At 42.3% G+C, this 24,125-nt stretch overlaps 1 protein-coding gene across 1 annotated transcript in view; it reads right to left on the reverse strand.

Moving 5' to 3' along the window:
- Window positions 1-20,332, reverse strand: part of SLC35F4 (solute carrier family 35 member F4) — a 231,977-nt gene extending 211,645 nt beyond the window's left edge. Inside the window, exon 1 of the mRNA XM_046647761.1 lies at window positions 20,230-20,332. Coding sequence (XP_046503717.1) covers window positions 20,230-20,332 — 103 coding nt within the window. The remainder of the gene's footprint in view (window positions 1-20,229) is intronic.
- Between the last annotated feature and the right edge of the window lie 3,793 nt (window positions 20,333-24,125).

Here is a 24,125-nt window from a genome sequence, read left to right on the forward strand (position 1 = left end):
ACTTGTCTCACCTAAGCCACTAGCAACGCCCCAAAACAGAGCAACCAAGAGAAAGAGCTAAAAGGCTGGAGTAGACAGGGTTTGAAGCTCGATTTCTTCCCACCTGGGCTTTTTCCTAATGTACTTAGAACATTTCTCTCAAGTGTATAACAAAAAAAATTAAAAACTGAATTTGCACTCTTTACTTGTCAGATTCTCAAAGGAATTAGAATAAGATATTCCTGCAACAACCTCAAAACTCCAAAGCAATTTCAATAGCTCTGTAGGGTGTTATAACCTCTTGGTAGCTTCTCTTAAATTTAGTTTCTGTTTTGGGTTGCCATCAAGTATCAGGGACTTTATGTTCAACTCTCACTGAAGGTAGGAAAAGGTAGGAATAATTCATCTTAAAAGATAAATGTTTCCCCACTAGGCATAAATACAATTGACTTAACATTTTTTTTAAAACCACTGACCTTATTAATGCCACAGCTGAGAAAGCTGGAAAGGTCCTTCTAAAGACATTCATCCAGAAGTGTTGGAAACAAGTACGGTTTGCCCACAACGGGGGTGGATCTAACGATGCTCAAATCCTGGCTGAATGAGACATCACTACACCCACACTTGCATTTCCAGGGCCATTGGTAGAGGTGTGCATTGCCTCTTGAAGAAGCCTCAGTAATGTAAATAATGAAAGGCTAGACTACCAGACCCATAGAGCTAATATTAAAGCAATATTGGACTCTTTTTTCCTGAAGAGGACAACAGCAAAGCCAGTACCAACATTCCAATGATTGAAGTTGTAACTAGAAATTTCATCAGATATTAGAGCAAGCATTGACAGTTAAAACTGATGCATAGCTAAAACTTCACAAATACTGTTCTACACTCTTCTCAGGTACTGTGCCAGGCACCAATGACTCAAAACTACAGACCTCTATACTTTGCCACAGGAATAGACAACGTCCTCTCTCCTTCCCTCCTCTGAATCGGCTTATTTATTTATAATTTATGGATGCAGGAAATAGAGACTCTTTCTCAAGAGGAAAAGCTGCCTTCTGGAAGTAAATTTCCTCGATGTGACCAGAAAGATAACCTCTCAAATATCCAGGCAAAATCCCGAAGGAGCCAGGCGGGGCTCAGGAGGGGGCAGTCTCCTCCTTTCTCTCCACTGCGCTTCCTCCCTCTTTCCCCAGAAAAAGGTGAGATTCCAGATACCAACTGGATGTTAGTAGAGCTTGCGCTCTCTCTCTCTCTCTCCCCCCTCGCCACCCCCAACACACACACACACACACACACATACACACGCAGCCTGATTCTCAAGGCCATCTTTTGCTATCTTTCCTCTTCTTTCCAAAAAGAGCTTTCAGGCACAGCATCCATTTCAGTTAAAATTCAGACCTGGGGGAGAAGGAGAGGCCCGCTTTAGTCCTGAGGCTAAGCCCCTTACCAGAGCTGTGCTTCCGTGTTCAGGGCATGGCTGAAAATGAAGTAGAAGTTCATTATCTTCTTACACGACTTCAGGATGAGGTGGAGGAAATGAGCCACCGGAGGATCTGAATTTGACCATTTTATGATCTGAATTTTACAATTTCTTGTTATTCTCTGTAGTGAAGAGTATGGTTTGGGAAGCAGGCAGCTCTGGGTTCAAACCTGAGCCCTGACACCTGGGAGCTGCGTCCTTGGGCAAGGAAACCTCCCTGGGCCTTAATTTCCTCATCTGTAACATAGTGGAAACACCCACTTTACAGAGAGGCTGTGAGTTTTTGTAAAACCATGTATGCTATTGCCTCTTCAAGTGTAAAAAGGCTGTACAACTCTCAGACAGTGGTAGTAGCATCGCTCAGAATTCACAGCCTGCATCCTTCGTGTGCTGTGATAAGTTAAGGCTCCTGCTATTTCTTTCAGTGCTTGTTTTAAGTCTCATAAACATTTCATCTCTACTCAATCCTTAAAGATTACTCTGCACACAGTTCAGCCTTATGCTGGTTACAATCCCGCTGTGGCTGTACATAGCACACCTTGGAGTATGATTTTATATTAAAAGCCACAGGATAGGTAACTCCTTCTTAAGTTATAGCATATGCTGAGATTCCTGTTCCTGATTTTCTTCCCTAATAAGCTTTCATGTGCCAGATGTGATGTGTGCTAGGGGGTTTACAAGCATGAGCTTTACACAGAGTATAAAACCTTAAAGAAGATAGAACTCTATAAACAAGTACATCAGACACTTTGCCTCATTCTCCATCCCTTATCGAGTAACCAACCTGAGTCGGGAGGGGTACTGAAGTTCAAAGCCACAGCGCACATCCCCTCTCTCCTTTCTGCTTCCTTTCTGAGAGACACATCTAAGTCACACCTGGGGGAGCCATCATGAAATTCCACTCTCCTAGCAAATACGATGAGAATGTAACAGAAGTCAAGATGAGTAATAAGGACATTGAAGATGACTCCATTAAGGACTGCTCAAGAGTAGAATTAACAACAGCTGATGCGGCCTTTGATTGTCTAATAAGCATAACTGTGTCATTTTCTCTGAAACAGGTGAACCAGTATTTAGAAAGGAAAAAAAGCAAGAGAGGTCTTGGACCATGGCAATCAGATAATCTGCTTCAACCAGAATTCAACTGCATCACCATCAAAATAACCTCCCAAATGGAAAGGGAGAAGATGTCTTCATCAGAAGACTCATCTGAGTCATTCTCAATGACTCTCTAGGACAAAGGTCCCACCAATTCCAAACCTTGCTCTCTATTCCATGCTTCTTAAAACTAATGGGATTCCTTCCACACGGGTAGGTTTCCATGTTGCCAGACTGCTGGGCCAAGTGTCCAGGAGAAGCAGATTAGGGCAGTCCACTTCCTCTCATCAGTCCTGCAAACACAACAGGCAGCCCCAACACACCTCTGAGTGAAACTCCGCTTGTCCTTTGAAGATTCCAGCCCAAGTGGAAAGAGAGTTCTCATTGTGGTCTAGCCTATGGTGCAAAATCACTAAGAGCAAAGTGAATTTTTCTTCCTGAGACTCTTTAGTGGATTTCCCCCTGAAATTCACCTGTACATATAACTTCAGATTAGATCCACTGCAAATATACATGAGGTTACATGCTAAGATTTTACTAGTCAAGAGCTTTTCCTGAATTAACATAGCTGAAGGGAAACAATACTTGGAAAACCTCAAACGAGCTCACAAGTTATTAACAATGGTTTTCACCCCATGCTTTCAGAGCCAAGAAATGCATCAGAGTAGATGCAATGTGTCAGTGGGGCTGTAGAGAATGGTGGGAGCACAGACCACAGGCGCAAGTCCAAAGCCACCTCAACCTCCAAAAAGAGTCTTCCCACAGAGAGGAGAGGATATGGACACCCAGCTTGTGCCAGGAAAGAGAGAGAGCATTCTAGGGTTTTGAGTAGTCAGTGCTACGTAAGTGTGCCCTGCAGACCGGAACTGCCCATGAACTGTTATCGGTCTGTGACAAGATAATACAGAAGTTGAGAGTAAGGACTGAGAAAACTTTACAGCAAGTTGACATTACTGTGATATTTCAGTGCATGATTATTTTTTCTATTTGTTCATTTTTATTGATTTTGCAAGAGTCTTGACCATGTACGCAGTCTTGGCTGTTCATTGGACTCTTCTGGGGAGCTTTAAAAAGTGCTGGTGCCTGGGTCTCAATCCCGGAGAATCTGTTTTAATTGGAATGGAATGCAGCCTTGGCACTGGGATGGTCGTTAGAACTCCCAGGTGTTGCTAATATGCAGCAAAGTGTTCGAGAACTACTTTCCTCACACTGGAAAGGGATTAGGGGATGCACTTAGGACTTAGTGAATTTGGAACACACAAAGGTAATTACTTATTTTGCGTTACTTTGAAAATTTGAAAAATATTTTTAAGTTACAATTCAATGTTTTATTACAAACAAGGGTAAAATGGACTGGAATGCTCTGATATATAGTCATGTTATATACAATTTTTAATGTAAACGTTTTATTGCAATATAAATGCACACAGAAAAGTGCACAAACCTTAAGTGCACTGCTTGATGATATTTTCATAAAGTAAACACATCATGAAACCAGCGTTTGGATCAAGAAACAGATAATGCACAATATTCTTTGCCCCCATGTTATGACAGCTAAAATAGCTTCCCCCGGGAGGAAATAAAGATAATGTACTCTGCCACTATGAATATGACATTTATCTTGGTTTACAATAGATCTAGTTTAAATTGGAAGATTTCGAAGAATAGAAACAGAAATTACAAGGATTCTTCCTGGTAAAGATGGTAGATTGAATACACAATCTTTATTTGTTCATTCAGGAAATTTCACTAAAATGACAATAAGTGAATTTTTAAAGGCATAAATCCATGAGAATTAGCAGAGGAGCCAATAACAACATTTTAGAAGTTGAAAAGTTAAAAATTACTTGTCAGGCCTGAAAAAACTGAAACCTATGCTGAGGGTAGAGAAAATGAATATTAGTCCAATTTACAACACAGAATTTTCCAAAGTTACCAGTTACCACTATAAGAGGGATGACAATGAGGCTAAAATCAGCAGCTTTGGTTAAGTCTGTTTAAGAAGGCTGATGGCTTCTTAATCCCACCCTCACTCTGTACAGCATTTGACTATGCCTCCCTTCACTCTGGCAAAGAGCAGAGCTTTGTTCTCTGGAAAGGTCCAAACAGAAGTCTACAGGGACACCAGACACGGTAGAAGATTGAGGTACCATACCAAAATCATGGAGGAATTAAGTGAACTTATGAAACTGCTCACTAAGATGCCAAGTCTTCTTTCCTACTTGGTTCCCAGAATGCTAGCAGCCAGTCAGAGGGTTAGAAAAGCCTTCTATGGTCCAAAGGAACATTTTCTTAAGAAAACAAGATTGAAGGTTCTCAAGGATACAGCCCAGCTGTTTGACAGTAAAGTAATAATAGACAAGCCCCTGTTGGGAGACAATTCTCCATGGACCTCTCTTCTATTTCTGAACAGCTTGTGCAGGATCCGATAGCTTTTTATCCTGGACTACCTTTTAAAAATCCTGTACAATGAACACTTTGGAAGCTAGAGATAATTTCTCCCTCTAGAACAGAAGGCAGGTCTATTTGCTAACGTCTCCCTCTGGAGCAAATGTTGGGTAGGTTTGCTGGCAGGCCGTAATAAATGATTGGGATTTCCTAAGCTCAGGATTCCTCAGCTGTGGCACAAACCTAGTACATAGTAAGGATCCACCTTGCTTGCTCTGTCTTGTCCTTGTGGAACTTGGAGAGCAAGGAGAACCACCGTGAGCATGAAGCTCATGCTGCTTGCTGAACTGAGAGTAATAAAGTCCTTGGTATGCGACCCAGGACTCTCGTGTCTTCTGTTAGCCTCCATGAAACTGTAGCTGACTAATGTGTTAGCTTGAAAGTGGGGTAAGACCTTTCATAGTTCTTGACCTCCTTAACCATTCTCACAGCTTCCATATAGTTTTGAAGGCTTTCCACTCTAGAATATAAGCAGATAGACAAAAATCAAAAAACATCCAAGAATATTGACTAACAATAATAAAAAATTTTTTTAAATTTAAACAGCCCATTCAAGAGAAGAAAACTTCAAAAAACATATTAGTAATATCCTCATGGAATAAGAGAAGCTATTATATCCATACAACAAGAACAAGATACCATATTTTTTTAACAAATATTAGGAAAACAAAAGAGAGCCATTACAACTTTAAATGAAACTTTAAGTGAAAAACGTAGTAAACGAGTTTGAAAATAAAGTCAAGAAAATATCATACAAAGTACAACACACAGACAAAGAGATGGAAAGCAGGAAAGAAAAGATTAGAATCTAGGCACTTCATTACAGCATTAGCCGTTAAGTCAGCCACCCCACCTCTCAACTTCTTGCTATAAAAGAGAATAAATGTCCTCATTACTTAAGCCAAAAGCTCAGTTTTCTTTACCTGTAGCCAAATTCATCCTGGGGAGATCTTGGTAACTAGCATGTCTTGGAAAAGGATAAACTGGTTTGTGGTCTGCAGCCAGGGATAAAAATGGATCAGTGCCTTTATCAAATGAAGTCGTCTCTCCAAACTTGCTCATTTGCCATAATTTCGATGCAAACATTGCAGGTACCAGCAGCTATGCTATTTCCCTTTAACAAATAGCTATATACTTAATTCTTCCAACTCCTGATTTTCTGTTATCTGTATATGAATCTAAGGAGAATACCTATTCTGTGAGCTTTTAAGAAACATGAAAAGCTGCAATGTCAAACTGAACCTGAGGAGAGAAGTAGGTTGTGCTGCTTTGGTGATGAAAGTAGCTTTGCATATTAGTGTAACTTGCTGCCTTATACATCAGCATGTAGAAGCACCCAAAATATCGTCAATGATCCCACAAGAAGCCTTTTCTATTGCCTTGAAAGTCAATTCCATCAGGGCCAGTGAAGAGAGTGTAGGGTTCTCCTTAACTACCTGGAAGCTAATGTCTTTCCAGAAACCATGACCTGAAATCTTTGAATGACATTTGGGAAGACGTTTGCACCACTTTGGAGAGAAAAGGGAAGCCCATCCCTAGAACAGAAAATTCAGTAAGGAGAAGTTCATTCTTCACTTTGCTACTTTATAGCTATGTACATGGTACACTTTTTCATTGAAAGCTTTAAAGTCTCTATTATAATTCAGCTGAAAACCACAAGTTCTTTTGGAAACACAGTCCTCAGGAAAATAAGGATCCAGAGTGACAACATGTCATAAGATGTCAGTGCAGACAGACAATCTGGAGTTATCTAGATACACAGCAGGATGTATTTGAAGGCTAATTCTGCTTAGACAACCTTAAAAATGAAACGTAGATTCATCATCCTTCCTTTGCTGACAAAGACAGCACGAATGATGCAGATCTCGCCTCAAAGACGATCTCCTTGACTTGAGGACAAATGAAATGATGTGACATTAATTCAACGTGAAGAGTTTTTGAGAAGTCTGGTGTTTCTTGATACAAATCCGCCCTCTTCCTGCAAAAGAAGCTATGGGGTCTCTAACTTCATTTGCTACCTCATTCCCTTGGGAGTCAGAGTCTTTAGGAGGTGTTAATATTTTAATCAAGTTGAAGTCAACTGGATGCCAAAGATGAGCTGCGTATTCCCATGCCTAAGACCGCTCCAAAATTTCAGCTTCTTATTCAATCCAAACTATAAAAGCTTTATCACTAAAATTCACTTTTGAATAAAACTGAAGTTCATTTTTATTTTGGTTAAAAAATTTGAATTATTTCAATTTTTTCAGACATTCCCATTAAATTTTGCACATTTTCTCATAAAATAGAAAAACAGATACAATTCACTGGAATTATCATTTTTATAGCCTGTTCCTGTGAAGTAATAAATTTCCAGTGTAATAAAATAAACTGCATGAAAACGTTTGGTGTATATGTGCATCTTGGGGAGGGAAAGAGTAATTTATAGCTTTATTTAGATTTTCAAATATTTCTGTGTCCCCCAAAATATTAAAAACCAGAAACGCTAAAAACTACTGTTCTATCTTACAGAACAGTCCTCTAAGATGGTATGTAATTACCATGTATAGTCACAGGTCATTTCTAACATGAATTTAATCCAATGTCACCTTGAAAACTAGTAGTTAAATTCTCCAATGTGATCTGATCCAGGCCCTAAAAAATCAGCCAGGAAATTCCTATAAAATTGAAATTATCTTTTCAAGTTCAATACATTGAGTGGAAGCCTACTTAAGAGACGTGACAACTAAGTGCAACGCAGCACCCTGGACTGGATCCTGGCACAGAAAGAGAGCCTTAATGGAAAAACTGGTGAAAGCCAACGCAAGCCTAGAGTTTGATTAATGGTAATGTACCAACACTGGTTTCTGAGTGCTGACAAATACACATCGGTAATATAAGGTGATAATGATGGGGGAGCTGGGTGAGGGGTGTACAGGACCTCTCTGTATTATCTTCGCAACTTTTCTGTAACTCTAAAAATATTCCAAATAAAACGATTTTTAAAAAAAAATCTACTTTAAATTTTTAACAAGGTTTGCTTACTCCGCAAATATTCATGGAGTGTCCAGGCATCGTTCTCTGTGCTGGGTACACAGTGCTGAACAGAATAGATCCATCCCTTCCCTGAGGGAGCAGATAGACAGTGGGCAAGAAAGGCACTAAACAGTCACAGATTCAACACAAATTGTAACTGCAGTTTGTAGAAAGTGCTGGAAAGGAGAAGCACATGAGATGAGAGAGTTGCCAAGCTGGAAAGGCCTCCCTGAGGCAGTGGCACTGACTATGAGACCTGGGGAGGGCTGGGAGCCAGCCAGGTCACAGCACCCAGAAGGAGGAAGAGGTTTTCGTCAGCCTGGCGGGAGGAAAGGCCTGGAGTAGGTGCCAGTACAACCAGAGCACAGGGAAGGCATGGGAGGGCATGGGAGGGCGGTGCCAGCTGAAGAACCCAACCAGGTAGGACCTTGCAAGCCAGGTGCAGGGTTCTATAGTTTTCCAAAGAGATACAGGAAGCCATTAAACACTTGAACCAGAGGAATGGCATCACCTAGTTAATACTTTTAAAAGATCACCACGGCTGCAACGTGGATATGGAATAGAAAGGAGCGAGAAAAAAAGCTCCCACTGCAGGTGCTCACAATTTTTTTTTAAAAATTAAAGAGAAATAAAAAGTGCTCAACTTCTAAATATATTTGTTCTACAAAGTCCCTGGGAGAACTTTTGTGCACTGTTGGTTGGAATGTAAACTTGTGCAGCCACTATGGAAAATAGCATAGAGATTCCTGAAAAAGTTACAAATTAAACTATCCTATGATTCAGCTGTTCCACTTCTGGGTATTTACCCAAAAAACATGAAAACACTAACTTGAAAAGACATGTGCACCCCTTTGTTCATTGCAGCATTATTCACAATAGCGAAGACTTGAAAACAACCTAAGTGCCCACTGCCTGATGAATAGATAAAGAAGATGTGATATGTATATACAATGGAATACTACTCAGCCGTAAAAAGATGAAGTCTTGTCATTTGCAACAAGTGGAAGTGCCTTGAGGGTACTAAGCTAAGTGAAATAAGTCAGACAGAGAAAGATAAAGACCAAAAGATTTCACTCATGTGTGGAACATAAAAAAACAAACCCTCGGATACAGAAAACAGAGTGGTGGTTACCAGAGGGAAAGGGGATGGGGTGGAGGGCAAAAGGGTAAAGGGGTTATTTATACGGTAATGGATGGAAACTAGACTTTTGGTGGTGAACACAATGCAGTATATACAGATGTTGAATTATAATGCTGTACATTTGAAACCTATATAATGTTATAAATCAATGTTACTTCCATAAAAAATAATAAATAATGAAAATAAATTTTAAAATAAATGAAAAAGCCCCTTGGAAATAGTACTACATTTTAGACGTGTACATTCCTTCTTTAGAACCTGCCACCATAACTCCGGCAGGGAAGATGGGGCTGAAAGTGGCTCCCAAACCACTCAATCTGGATCTTCCTCTAGAACGCCTATGATTCAACACGGATATGAACAAAACACGAGAGAGACGCCAAAGTCACGTGACTTGGAGCTTAGCAAGGTCAGCAGCAAAAACCTACAGGCTCTAACACTCTTAGGAATTTCAGCTGTCACAAGAGATAAAGAATTCTTAGCATGTCTGGTTTTCAGGACCATAAAACCATTATTGACACCTCACTGGTGCCATCTTGGCATGAGCCCAGGACTAAATATAGAAAATCCCAGACTGCAAAATAGTGTAATCTTCAATCCCTGTTTAAAATATACAATGTTAAATGTCATCCTCAATTACCATACCTTGAGTATGAAAGAATTGGTGTGTCCCCCTATCTGACCTAGAAAAAGAATTATGTCTTCCAAACTTGATGTAACCAGTAGCACTTCAAAAACCCTAAGCAGTCTATAGTGCTGGTTGGCTACTTTTAAACAGAACTCCCTAGGGACTTATACCCTAAAGACACTTGGATTTTCTCAGTTTGTAGGAATACAGTATCTATAACCTCACTAAACAACATCTAGATACACTCTAAGGGCTATCAGGACCAGAAGAAACAAAAGATTGGATCTTGCTTGAAGCCTATGATTTGATACGAAAAACTTTTTATGCAAAGCTCTGTGAACTCAATAGCTATTAAGTTGACTGTCCAGCCAATCGCTCCTTTTGTCTGGAAACTATGTCTTCCCCCACAGTCAACAGGGTTACAGGAGAGAGCCTCTGGCAGCCATGATTGAGGAACTTGACCTTGCCCCAAACCACCACAATCAATAGGCTCAAGAGTGCGCACTTGACACAAATTGGACCAAGTCGCTTTCCCTGAGAATCTGGATCTAGAAGTAAGAGGTTCTTGCTCAGTCTGTCTGCTCTCTCGAATAGAGGACATGTAAACACTGGAACTGCTCACAGAGGCTATTTTGAACCATTTGGAAGAGGAAATAGAGAAAGCCAGCCTGCAGCAAGAGAAAAGAATGGAGAACATGTGCCAGAACAAAGAGAGAAAAGGCAGAGAAAGAGAGTTCCCTGTTTTCCCCACAACATTCCAGGACCTGAAGCTAGCTGATCCCACCTTGTCCTTGCCCTTAAAATCCATGGGAGACTCCCAGTATCCTTTTAATCGCTTCCATGTTTGCTTAAGCCAGTTCAAGGGGAATCCTGTGACTAGAAACCAAAGCCCTCACTAACACTCCAGGTCTGTCCATTTCACGTAGCCTTGAATAACCGAGAACCAGCTTGCCCAAATTCTTCAAGCCAAGACCTCAGAAACAGGAATCCAATTCCAGCCTCTCACAGCAGATAAATGCAAGAAAATGAAAACGCTTATCCTAAAATGTTAAGTGGAAAAGAAACAGGGCACAAAATTGTATATTTATCAGAATTGTGACTACACTATAGTTTATGTTGTTAATAAATCAAGAAGTGAAGCCCTATATGCATTAGGAAGATTGGAAGGAAATTAACCAAAATAACAGTTGTATTAGGGTGACAAGATTATTTTCCTTTTTCTCTCTATTCCTCTATGTCCGTAAGTAGTTAAATACTTTACAACTTTAAAAAGTTATAACGCCAAAGACTATGTAGAGTTTGTAAATGTTTTATAAAATAATGATGCATTTTTTAAGTAGAACATAAAATACCCTATCTGTTATGTTTGCTGCTATACAAATTGCCCAAAAAGGAATTTCTCCTTTAAGACTCTACATATAAAAGGAACAACGCAGTTTACAACAGACTGGCCCCAAATTAATCTCAGCCTTCACTTCTGCTCCACCTGTTTGCCCTCCCAATCCTATCTAACCCTTCCCAACCCAGGGCTTGCCATCTATCTTCAGCTGGAATTCCTCCCTTCCCCTCTCCCTCTCTTCCCCCCATTCTCCCAGCACCCCGCCCCCATCCCTGTAATCCCCTCTACTTTGATGTCTGGGTATTTGCATCTCCAGCCATGCAGATCCATCCCGTCAACCTTAGGCCCTAAGTTTGTCTCCTCTCTTTTGCATCTACCCATTGGGAATAATCTTGCGACAAATGACTGCCAGCCCATTTTAAACTATCCCAGGGGCGATCCAGGTAAGACAGCCCCTTTCAATTACAGCACCACACAAGCCAGAAATGGGTAAGGAGTAGAAAACAACATGCAAAAAATAAAAACCACTGGGAACTTGGATAATTTGTAAATTATCTTTAACATTGCTGAAACACAATTTTCAATAACAATCCAAAGTACAGCATTGAATATGAAAAAAAATAAGTGGTAAACCATTTATTGACAAAGAAGGAGTGAGCAAGGCTCTCTGAAATCATGAAACTGATTCTATTGGTTTCCTCCATAATCCTAACAGCTCCCATACATTGAAGTGGGTATCATGCCAGACATTCGATATACGTTATCTTACTTTATCCTCCCAATGACCTGTGAAGCAACTATTATTATTCCCACTTTACAGGAACAAAATTGTTGATCTGAGAGGTTGAGTTACTTATGCAAGTTTAAAAGGCTAGCAAGGAGCAGAACAGAGTCCTGTGGCCTTTGCACCAGACCTCATGGCCTCAAACAGCTCTCAGACAGGCTTTCTAAAGAACGTGTATCTGAAACTTAATGTTAAACCCACGTGTTAGCTAATAGTAGTAGTATTTTATAATACAAATATCCAGTTTATACATAAATTTATATTTTAAATGAAAAACAGATCAGAATAGACACTATAGAAACTACCACATTATCCAACGTCAATAATATGTACAATTATATTCAGTATAAACATAGCCCTTACACATTACAGTTTAAAACTATGGGGCCTGGCCCAGTAGCATAGTGGTTAAGTTCATACGTTCTGCTTTGGTGGTCCGAGGTTCGTGGGTTCAGATCCCAGGTGCAGATCTACAGACCACTCATCAAGCCATACCGTGGCAGTGTCCCACATACAAAACAGAGGAAAATTGGCACAGATGTTAGCTCAGGGCCAATCTTCCTCACAAAACACAAAAAAACTGTATTACAAAGTCTTCTCAATACTATGTATCAATGGTAATTATTTATAACTGTTTACAAAACACTACCTCGCACATAAAAAGAAGCATAAAGTTTATTATTAGGGTATAAACAGAATATGAACTAGGAGAAATATTTATGGCATTCATTTCACTAGTAAGAGACAATTTTATAACTTACTCCAGTTAGAGGGCTTGTATTATATTAATATTGTACCATGAAAACCAATGGTAACCACTTCAAAAGGGGAGGGGGGGTCACAACTTATTTCTTATAATTCTAGTAACTTTATACTACTCTGTATAAAAATTTGCCTGTTTTCTCCATTCAAGTACAGAAAACGTCATTAAGGAAATAAGAAGGATGCAAACGCAGAAGTTACAGCCGTAAAGGTAACGTGATCATAAAATCCATTTGGTGTGCTCATTCCCTGAATAGGTACATCTGCTTGATTCCTCCATAGCTGGTGACTTCTTTCTTTCCCTCGAATCACTACCATCGTGCACTCTTTCTGTGTGAAAATAATTCTCTCCAATTTCTTCAAAGGACACTATAATCATTGATTCATTAGTACAATGAACTTTATTGAGCACCCAGAATGTGCTAGACACTTTGCCTAAGATGAAAATACAGATAAGCCCCTGCTCTCCCCAGGCTCTGTGGGTGAGACAGTTTTGTGTAAAGTAAACAGCCCAAAATAGTGTGCTAAGTCCTGGAGCAGAGGTGAGTACGCAGTGCCAGAGGACAGGGGGGATTAACCCAACCTGGGGCCATCAGGAAGCTTTGCAGAGGACAGCGCATATAAGACAAACAGGAGCTTTCCAAAGAGAGATGAAGGAGACTCAGGGAGGCAAGCCATTCGGGCACAGTGCACAAGGGCAGTGAGCAGCAGAAGGGCACGGGGACAACAACGTTACTAAAACAATGAGCTGCTTGACGAGACCATGACCAGGGTTTGTGGAGGCCATGTGGGATATGAAATTAAGAAGAAAAATTGGGCTAAAAGTCCAACAACTTAAGTAGATTAAGGTGCTTAAATATATGGAAGACTATGCATACATTAAAATAAGTTGTTAAAAATATAGAGCCAGCCCTGATGGCCTGGTGTTTAAAGTTCAGTGCTCTCCGCTTTGACAGCCCAGGTTCAGTTCCCAGGTGCAGAACCACATCACTTGTCTGTCAGTAGCCATGCTGTGGCAGTGGCTGACACAGAAGAACCAGAGGAACCTACAACTATACGCAGTTATGTACTGGGGCTTTGGGGGTTAGGGGGAAGAAAGAAAAAGACAGGAGGAAGATTGGTAACAGATGTTAGCTTAGGGCGAATCTTCCCCTGCAAAAAAAAAGCATCATGGAGAGGTCTTTGGGAGAAAACAAAGCCATTTGATTCATTCAGTTTCCTGTTTGAAAAAGAAATATATAGACCAATGAGAGAAATGTTCAGTATGAAGTAAAAAGCATTTGCATGTGTCTATGGATATAAAAAAGACTGAAAGGATAGTGTTAACCAAAATATTAACACTAATCACCTCTGGGGGGTGGAATTATGAGTAATTTTGTTTTAATCTCTTTTTGCTTCTCTGCCTTCCAGATTTTCTGCATTAAGCGTGCATTACTTTGGCAATTAGGGGAGAAAATGTGTGCTAAAATAGAACAATGTAAGCTGGGCTCAGACTGTGGCATATTAAGAAGTTTGGACTTTATTCCACAGAAAATGAAGATTTATTCCAGGCATTTGATCAAGGATGTGAGATGAACAGATTTGCATTTTAGAGAATTAAGTTTTGTTAAGGTGTGCATACTGGATTAGAAGGATTTGAGGCTGGGTGAAAGATGTGATGGCTGGAACTAAGGCAGAGACCAGAGGGGTGGAAAGCAGTTATTTGGGGTAGAATAGACAGGACTTGTTAACTGAATGTAGGGTAAGGGGAAAGGGCAGACTTTGAGGATAACTCCAGGTTTCTGAGCGATTGGTAAGATACAGATACAGGATGCTAACAAGCATAAGAAGAAGGAAAAGGCAGACTTTTAAGGATGGGATGATGAATTTAGTGTTATGTGTGATGTGCCCAGAGGACATCCAAGTAGGAATTCTAGTAGGAAGTCTGAAATATGGGTCTAGGTTCAGAAAAAGTGGACCTGGAAATGCAGACACATAGGAGATAGGAAAGCCGTGGGACGAATGAGCTCTCTCAGGGAAAGTCAAGAGTGAGAAGAGACCACTGAGGCTGGAACCTCGGGAGGTGCTAAGTCATCGCAGCAGTGGGAGAAGTCAGAGAGCTGGGACAGCCAGAAGTTGGTAGAGTTCTTTTTGGAGATGGGATGAACAGACCCGGGATCAGAGCAAGGGGAAGAAGTTTTACTATAAATTTGCAGCTACCAATAGAAAACAACCACAGAACCTGGCCTCAATGGGGTATAGAAAAAACAAAAGGCCAATGGGTACAAAAGACATGGAACAAAGAGAGGCACTGGCCACTGAGACGGAAGATGGGGTGAAGAAAATATACTAGAGTTCACTGAGTGAGAGGCTACCGTGGAGGGTGGGACTTTTTTGAAAGCTGTCAAAGCTGACCTACTGTGTGGCTGTTCTGAGATAGTGACTTCTCTCCTCTTTTTTACAAACAAGGAAACTGATGTCCACACAGAAGTGTCCCAGGTCTCAGAGCTAGTTGCTGGCAGGGTTAAGACTAGAATCAATTTCCAAACCACTACAGTTTAATTCACTATACATCAACATACTGCCTCCTTATACAAACACAGAAAGAAGGCTCTCCCCAAAAATATCGAGTATGGAATATAGGAAAACATACACAGATTTATCCTTTGTCTTGACTTATGGAAACGAATAACTTCTTACAGCACACCCCTCTCTCTGACCACCACCTCTGTCTGATCTGCCAGCTAACTTCCGCCAGCCCTTGATCCCACTGAGATTTCCAACCCATTGATCCCACCACCTTTTCACTCTCCCTAATCACCTTGATCTCCTCTCTTCTCCACTTACCAGCTTTAAATCCTACGGTCAATCATTACAATAACACCTTCCTTGCATACATTCACAACTCTCTTGTCCCTATTATTTTATTAGACCCATTGGATAATCTGCAACTCTGGTTAAATCCTCTTCACTTTCTCCATGCCTCTGCTGTGTCGATGAATACAACAACCTACTGACTGGTCTCCATTTAAACTTGTGACCAGAAACTTTAAATGGGCTCTTTAAGGCAGCCAGACAACCTACTGTATTTCCCCAGTCCATCACTCTCCCTATGTAACTATTCATACCTTCTCTGTTCTACAACCTCCTCCCCTGTCCTCACTCTCAGTTGATGACCTTGCTTCCTGTTTGGAGAAAACCAAAGCAATCAGAAGAGAATCTCAACAGACTCCCACCACCTCAGTTATCCACCTTCCAGAACCCTCACCCACACACTTTGCCCTCTATCCATGTTCCTGTCTAAAGTACCGTCCCTTCCCTTGTGCACTAGACCCGATACCCTCTCTCTCTAACATTACTAATTTTCTTTCTCTATCGAATCATTCTCATACTCATGCAAACATGCTGTTATTTCTCCCATCTTAAAAAAAAACTTTTTAACCCTACTATTCCCATTTCCTTTGCTCCTCTTTGCACAAAAATCCATGAAGAGTTGTCTATACTCGTGTTTTTAATTCCTCCCTCTAATTCTCTCTTAAACACATTCTAATCCGTTTTATGCCACCTTACCCGCTTTTGTCAAGGTCACCAGTGATGCCCAGTTGCCAGATTCATGGTCAGTTATCAGTATTCATCTTACCTGACCTTTCAGCAGCAGTGGTCTCAGCTAATCTTTTCCCTCTGAAACTCTTCAGGGGCTTCCAGGCTATCACCTGCTCCTGGTTCTCCTCTCACCTCCTCTCCTGGGAGTCCTGCTTGGTATCTTTTAATGGTTCCTCCTCTCCTCCTCAACCTTTTACTGTCTGAGTGCACCCACGTTCAGTCTTTGTTCCTCTTCTCTTCTCTATATATTCACTCCTTGAAGATCTCAACAGTCTTAGGCTTTAGATAACTTCCAAATGCTGGAAAATCCCTGATTTATATCTCCAGTCAGATGTCTCTGAACTCCAGGCTTATTCTACATCTCCAATTACATTTAGCCTTTCCAAAATGTTCTCCTTATCCCCTGACCCCCTAAACTTCTCCACCTTGAAGGCTTCCACACTTCAGCCATCAGCAACTCAAACTTGGTCAAACCAGAAAAGTGGGAGCACTTTTGCCTCCTCTCCTTCCTGCAGATACCATATCCAATCCATCAGGAAACCCTATTGGCTCCAATTTCAAATATATCCAGAATCCGCCCACCTCTCAGCACCTCTGCTGCTACGACTCTGGTTCAAGCCACAATCCTCTCTCACCTAGGTTATTACAACAACGCACTAACTAGTCTCTCTGCTCCCACCCTGGCCCCAAGAGAGCAGTCAAATTGATTCTTTTGAAGGGTAAGTCAAGTCACATCACACCTCTGTTAAAACCTGCAAAGGCTCCTCTATTTCATTCAGAGCACAAGCCAAAGGACATACAACGCTCTATAAGGCCCTACTTCATCTGAGCCTCTGTATCTACAGTGACCTCGTCTCCAGTCACTCTGCTAGTTGCTCACCCCACTTCAGCCATGCAGGCCTGCTTCCTGTTTCCCTGGTACACCAGGCATGCTCCACCTCGGAACCACTCCCTCTGCCTGGACCATATTCCTCTCAATGTCCACCTCGCTAACTCCCTCACATCCCTCAGGCCTTTGCTCAGCGGTGGCCTCCTCAGGCAGGCGTTACCTATCACCCTATTTAAAATTGCCACAATTGCTTACCCTCTCCGAATTTTTTATCCTTTTTACCCTGTTACAATTCTTTTAAAGCAGCTATCACTTTGAAATATACTGCATTATTTATTTATTTGGTTGGTTATTATTTATTGTCTGTCTCCTCCCACTAGAACTTAAGTTCTAAAAAAAGAAAATACTCTTCTCTGTTTTGTTCACTGACGTATTCTTGGTGCGTTGGAGGTGCCCAGATAACACCTGTTGACTGAATGAATCTATTTCCCCTACCAGACCGTAAGTAACTTGAGGCTAGACAAATGCTGTAACCATCTCTGTCAACATGTTTGATCATATATGTATATATGTATATATATACCTTTTGTATATATTTCATATATAATATATATTATATATAAATACATGTGTGTATATATATATGTGTGTGTGTGTATATAAATATATTTCTTTTTTGTATCAGCCTGACTACTAGAATTTTTTCAGGACTGGGTACTCATCTTCCTGATTGGCAGGGGTGGCAGCAAGATGCATTAACCCGAGGCTAATCATTGCTGGACATTCTCAGAGGTAAGTCCCCACCTTCCTCTGAAAAGCTAAATGGCATAGACAGATCATCCCATCCTTAAGGCTTCATACACGATCAGTCAGAAAATGCGAAAGTCACCTTGCCTTCACATATCATATATCCCTCAGCACAGCCTTTTCCTAAATATATCCCTCCAGACGTCCCCCTAGCTGTTGCTCATTCCCGGTAACAGCTAAATCAATTGACCATATTGCACTGGTTTGCTTCAGTGTGTTTGTTTACTAGTTGAAGGCTGCATTAAGGGCAGGATTATTTCATGGCGCTCGGCTGCCTGGCCCTCTTCCAGCTCTCTCCTCTCCTAGTCTCTCACCGTGCAAAATGGCAATCTCTTTCTACCTCTGAAACCGAGAACCTTCTGAAAGTTATTTGACTATCACATAATTTTCTGTCCTTGTGAGACTCTCTGCCTCCACTGTTTGCAATCTGTGACCTGAAGCTAGGGAAGTGCCCACCACAAATAACTACACCAAATGCATCTTTATCCCCTTTAGCTTCAGTTACTGTCTCGGCCAATGGTCTTCCTCTTTTTGTCCTGTTATTATATGGCAAATGACACACGTGCAGCTATTTCAGCAAGTACGAAAAGATGATACGAACACGTCTTTATTTAAAATGTCACTTTTCCAGTACTCTTTTTGGTTTCTTCTTTATTAACCAAAGTTCCATTGTTAGAAAAATTATAATAACATACTGCCCTGAGTCTTGTAATTTCAGAGACAGCTTCTACATACTCTAAGCAATCAAAATCCCATGTTTCGTAATCAAAATATTCAAAGGTAAAATCTAAGTAATTTCCACATGGTATCCTACTGCATTCATTTAAGTTTCTAGGGTTAAAAAAAGAAGCCCTTTGCCAATAGGAAAAAAATAAGTTTTCAAGTCGAGAGTACAAAGACTTCAAACCGCATTCCATAGTGTGTTATTTTCTTTCCAGATAATTCTAACACTATGTAATTACTTTTGTATGGAAAATGAATAATGTAAGCCTCTAATGCTAAAAACAGCTAGACAGAAACCATCCAAATCAGATAGGCCTTTCCTGAAGCCAAATGAAATATTAAACTAGAAAATATCTGTGTGAAGACAGCCCATGGAAGAAAGCTCTTGAATTTTTATTCAATAGCCATGGAGCACAGAGGGGGAGAAAGTTACGCGGGGAAAAAAAGTGTTTTCTCGTGTATGTGTCAGGGTTTGTCTGCTTCACAGAAATTGTAACGTTGGTTGTACCCCAAAATGTCACAGAAAACTATCAATCAGAAATGCATCCAGGAGCTTCCAAGACTTCTGGTTAAAAATAACAGCAAAAACATCAATTAAGCTCCATCTATTGCGACAGAAATGCACTGATATAGAAAAAGCGAAATCCCACCTGCATGGGAATTAAGCCGCAGCTACTCCCCCAATTCAGAGAAAAACGAGCTACACTTCGGTCACTGGCAGAACTAATGCCAGCACATACAGCCAGTGGGTTTGTGTGTTGGGGGAGGGGGACAGCGTAGAGCGCACCTACATCGCCCTCCCTCCAAACTGCTCCAGAACCGTGAAAGCATCCGCGCCGCATGACCTCGCTTAGCCGGAAGCGAGCCGGGACCGAACAGAATAGCTTGCTCAGCCTCAGAGGTAGCCGCGACGTGCGGCGGGCAGCGCGGGCGGCTGGCCCTGGCGCTCCTCCCCCTCCCACCTACCCCACCGCCAGTCGTTTGCAGAGTCGTGTCTCTGGCTCCAAGCTCCGGGACTCGGAGACCTGAGCAGGTTCTCTCCCTGCTCGGGGCGGAGAACCTCCCAAAGACCTTTTAACAGAAGTAATTCCCGCGCTGGCCACGTCTCAGCAGCCCGGAGTGAACCAGCTGACCCAGCCGGCGCCGGGACCCATGTCTGGGTCGGCCGCCCCCGCCAGCCCCGCCCCCGAGCCCATCCAGCCTGCGTCCCCACCGCCCAGCCCGCAGCCTGGCACTCAGTGGGGGCTTTCGGGGAGTACAGCCCCAAAGGATGGCTTTCCGCTAAGTAAACAGCCATGTTAGCCTCCTCTGGTCGTAAATAAGCCAGGGGTGAGCCGGCCGACGGCCGTCAGGAGCGCTCACGGGGTCCCCTCTGCGCTTTCACCCCCGAGGCTGCGACTGTTTCCAAACTCCTAGGCGCAAACGGCCCGGGCCCCCTTTCTCTCTCATGGTTCAGCACCGAGGACAGCGGGCATACTTTTCGCCCAGCGGCCCCAAAGCCAAGGGGGTGGCGTTGGCGGCGCAGGCAGGGCTGCAGGTGTCCGGACCGCGCGCCCTCCCGCTTGCCACCCCCTCCGGCGCCTCGAGCAGGGCAGCCTCTCGGCGTCTTACTTTTCTGGCTGGAGTAACCCGGGTAATAGCCATAGTAGCCAGTGATCCGCAAGATCCGGTCCTCGATGGTAGCCACCCCGTTGGGGGCCGCCTTGACATCCATAGAGAGCGCGGGGCGGCGGCCCCGGGCGCGGCGGGGCGGAGAGCGCAGCGCGGGGCCCGCGAGCTGGTGCAGGTGCCGCCGCCGCCGCCGCCGCCGGTGCTGATGTTGCAGCTCGTGCTTCCGTGCCCAGGCTCTGACTCCACCGCCCGGCGCAGCACCGGCTCCGCATCACAGCGGCGGCGGCGGCAGCGGCGGCGGCGGAGCGGCCCCCACGAGGGCCGGCCTCTCAGTCAGCCTGGCAGCTCTCCCGCCCGCCACCCGGCGCAATGCTGCCGGAAGAGCTCCCCCTCACCTCTGAAGCCCACCGCGGCCGGGGGCGGGTATGCGCGCCCCACCTGGCCGCCGACTCTCATCATTAACCCTTTTGCGCCCCTTCCCCGGAGAGTAGACATCCCCCAACCCCTCCTGCCAGAAGGGACGCTTGGTCCAGGGGCGTGGGGGGAGAAGGTGAGACGGTGGCGGGGGCTCAGCGAGGAGGGGTGTAGGTGGAGAGACCCAAGCGGAACCAAGGGCTGTTAATGCGAGAGGTGTACACTGTCGCTTGGGGAGATGACACCTTGGGGGCGCCCCCAGGGCTTGGTCTACGCTCGCATCTACACCACCTGGGGTCTGCTGATCTGCAAGCGTTCCCAGGCGTTAATCAATTTTCGAAACTTGCCTAGACTACGTAGAGTCTTTTTGCAAGAAATGACAAGAAAATGAGCCCCCATAGGTGGTACGTGAAGCGGTTATCTAAGTATTGCGGACACAAAGACCTTAAGAGATCAAACCCTCAAGTCTGACAGTCTACAGCCAGACCCTCCACCCTCCGAGGGAAAGCATCAAAGGCTTGGAGACGTAGCTGAGCACCGCATGTTTATTTTGCCAATTCCAAATGCCCTCAGGAGAAATGATTTTGTCCTTTATTGCCAAAAACATCAGGGGGGAAGCTCTTCAAACTGTAAATATCTGGACGGGTGAAAGTTTTAGCTAGGCTAGAGACTTTCCATCAGAGTCTAAAACGTCCTTGAAGCTGTGCATTCAGAGTGAACACCCTCTCCTCGAGGGTGATTCTTCTGCTTTGGCGAGAGACTCGGCGGGTGAGAATTAGTGAGCAATGGGCATGATTCTTCTGTTCATCACTTGCAGTCACAGCTTCCTGAAAAATAATCTTCAAAGTTTCATCTTAGAAACTAAAGGGTGTGTGGGAGTCGGAGCGGGGTGTCAGCATGAAGGGCATTATGTCCACCTTCCACCCAGAGCCGGTTTAAGACATCCCTGATAGATTTCACCTTTCTAAAGCTTAGGGGGGAAAAGACAAAATCAAGTCGACTTCACTGCCCCCTCAGAAACCAACAAAGAATCTAACACACCATTCTGCCTTCAAGCATTTTCCACATTGTGTGTGGGTCCTTAAGAGGAAAGAAATATGAAAACTTTTTTTAAAAGATGAATTAGATTGAGCATATGAAAATGCAGTATTAAATTTCACGTCTTAAGGGTTTTCATGCAGACACAAAGCCCAGCACAGGATCTTGAGAGTGGAGTGAATCTGAGATGATTGTGGCTGGGAGGAGAGTTCATAAAGAAACCAATTTCCTCCCACACCTGCTTTCTGGGCTAGGAGAGAAGGAAGGGTAGAAGGAACTGAAAGGTCAGAATGAACTTAAAGCAAAAGGCAGCTCCAGGGCAGTGGAGGGGAGCCGAACATTTAAGGCCAAAATGAAAGCCTTATGCCTTTACACTCCACTGCCCCCAGCCCCAGGGGATTTTCAGCACACTTTCATTATTTTTATTTCTGTGGCAAACCTTATATAAATTGTACGCATTGCACAGGGTAAAATGGGTTGATCACATTAGTTTGTGTCCCTTTTGTTCAAAGTTTCTAGAAAACAAATTTGCCTATATGATGTCTAATATGTACTTGATATCATAATCTATAGCATATTGACATATAAATTCAATAAGAGAGAAATTAAAAAACAACTCAAGCCACAACCTTCTAACAGGAATACAAATGAGCACAGATTTTAAAGACAAGTGGTTTTGTCCTATTAATGTTTATAACTTATCTTACCATAATTAATGTATTAAGTTCTAAATTACACTTATTGTGTAAGTTGTTGCCTTCTTCCTAGTTTTGTTTTGTTTTCAGAAATTTCCAGAGAAATAGGTAGAAATGTCTTTAAGTGGATCTCATCATTCGTACAAATAGCAAATTCAGCATAAATTTAAATAATGTAAATATTATACCCACAGGAGTTTATGTTTTTTAAAAGAAATTATAAAAATTCTCAGACTGACCTGGAAATTAATTTTAAAATAGCAGAGCATTTACAAATACCTCTGTAATCCTCTGTAATTGGGTGACTAAAACATTAAATGCAATGAGATGCTGTAATCTAGGACACACTTTTTTTTAATGGAACTGAAATTCTACAATTACAAATTAATCAACAATGAAAAATAAATTTCTGCCAGTGATAAGCACTCTTTGGTGCATATGATACGAGTTTTTTAACCTTCCAAATGTCGTTTTAGACATCATTAAAAATTCATAGAAATTGTTTTGAGGGAAGGAGAATTTTTTAAACATTTTTACATGTTTCCCTGCTGAGTTTACCAGTTCTCACAAACCCAAATACACAAATTCAAATTTCCAAAGTGTGGAGATCGAAGGTAGTTGTTTGATTCACGAAGTGGTTCCTCATAGTAGCCAGCTTCATGTTGCCAGTTTCCCTGGTAAATCAATTTTCTGAGTAAATCCTAACTTGACTTACAAAAATGTGGTTTGCACACAACTTTTCAGGAATATTTCTAATGCATTAAGCACAGGGCATCTGTCTGTGATTCCAGATGAGTTTTAATATATGGACCATATTTATTTTGATCATCTAATCAAGTCAGATTAGACATTAATACTAATTGTGTAAACAGAACTTGGCTATTTGTGTTGTAAAAAAAAATGCCAAATCGTTCGTAAAATAGTTCAGGTGATAGTCACTTATAATCTTAGTGTCTAATGCTACAATAACTATACCAAGGAATAACATTAAAAACTAAAGATAATCACTGGGCATAAATTCTGTTCAAAGATGTATGGTCCATCATAAACTCATTTTAAATACCATCTCAGCCTTCATACTTTGCAAGGGTTAGTAAAATAGAATCTGTGGATTCTAGTCTTCCTTACTCTGATTAGCAGCTAGGCCTCCGAAAATCTGGGTTTTAGTCCTTTGTGCATGGCAGGAACAAGTCACCTTATGTTTTTGACCACCTACTTGGAGTTACCAATGAAAGATGCTGACAGAAGGGAAAATGATCATTTTTTTCCTCTGAGAAAATAATATAGTGTCCCTACTTCCGTGAGTTAAGACTAATTTGGCTGCTTGGAGAGCCAAGAATGTTTGAGCTTTAATACCCCAGGGCCAAGGTTGCTTTGTGCAGACATCAGCGCTATTTACAAAGAGTTGACCCCACGTAGTTTGCACAGTGTTTGCGTTTAAAAGTGTCTGGCGTCTAGCCAACCAGGTGATAAGCCCTGGCATCCGGGAAGAAAAAAATGTAGTCTTCATGTTGCATTTTCAGGAAAGCCGTTTTGAGTATTTAACCACCCAGTCATCAGCTGCCCCATTTGGAATGCTGACATTGCATTTCTATTCCATCCTCAGGCAACGGTAGGCGTTGTTGATCTACCTTTCAGCTGATGGCAGGACTGAAAGGGATTGGGGGCCCAGCACTCAGTATCTGTCTAAGAAGTCAGGGCAGAGTCCACTCTCCATTGACCTCTGGTAGCAAGCTCCATCATAGGACT

The sequence above is a fragment of the Equus quagga genome, chromosome 20 (genome assembly GCF_021613505.1).
Source record: "Equus quagga isolate Etosha38 chromosome 20, UCLA_HA_Equagga_1.0, whole genome shotgun sequence".
NCBI lineage: Eukaryota > Metazoa > Chordata > Mammalia > Perissodactyla > Equidae > Equus > Equus quagga.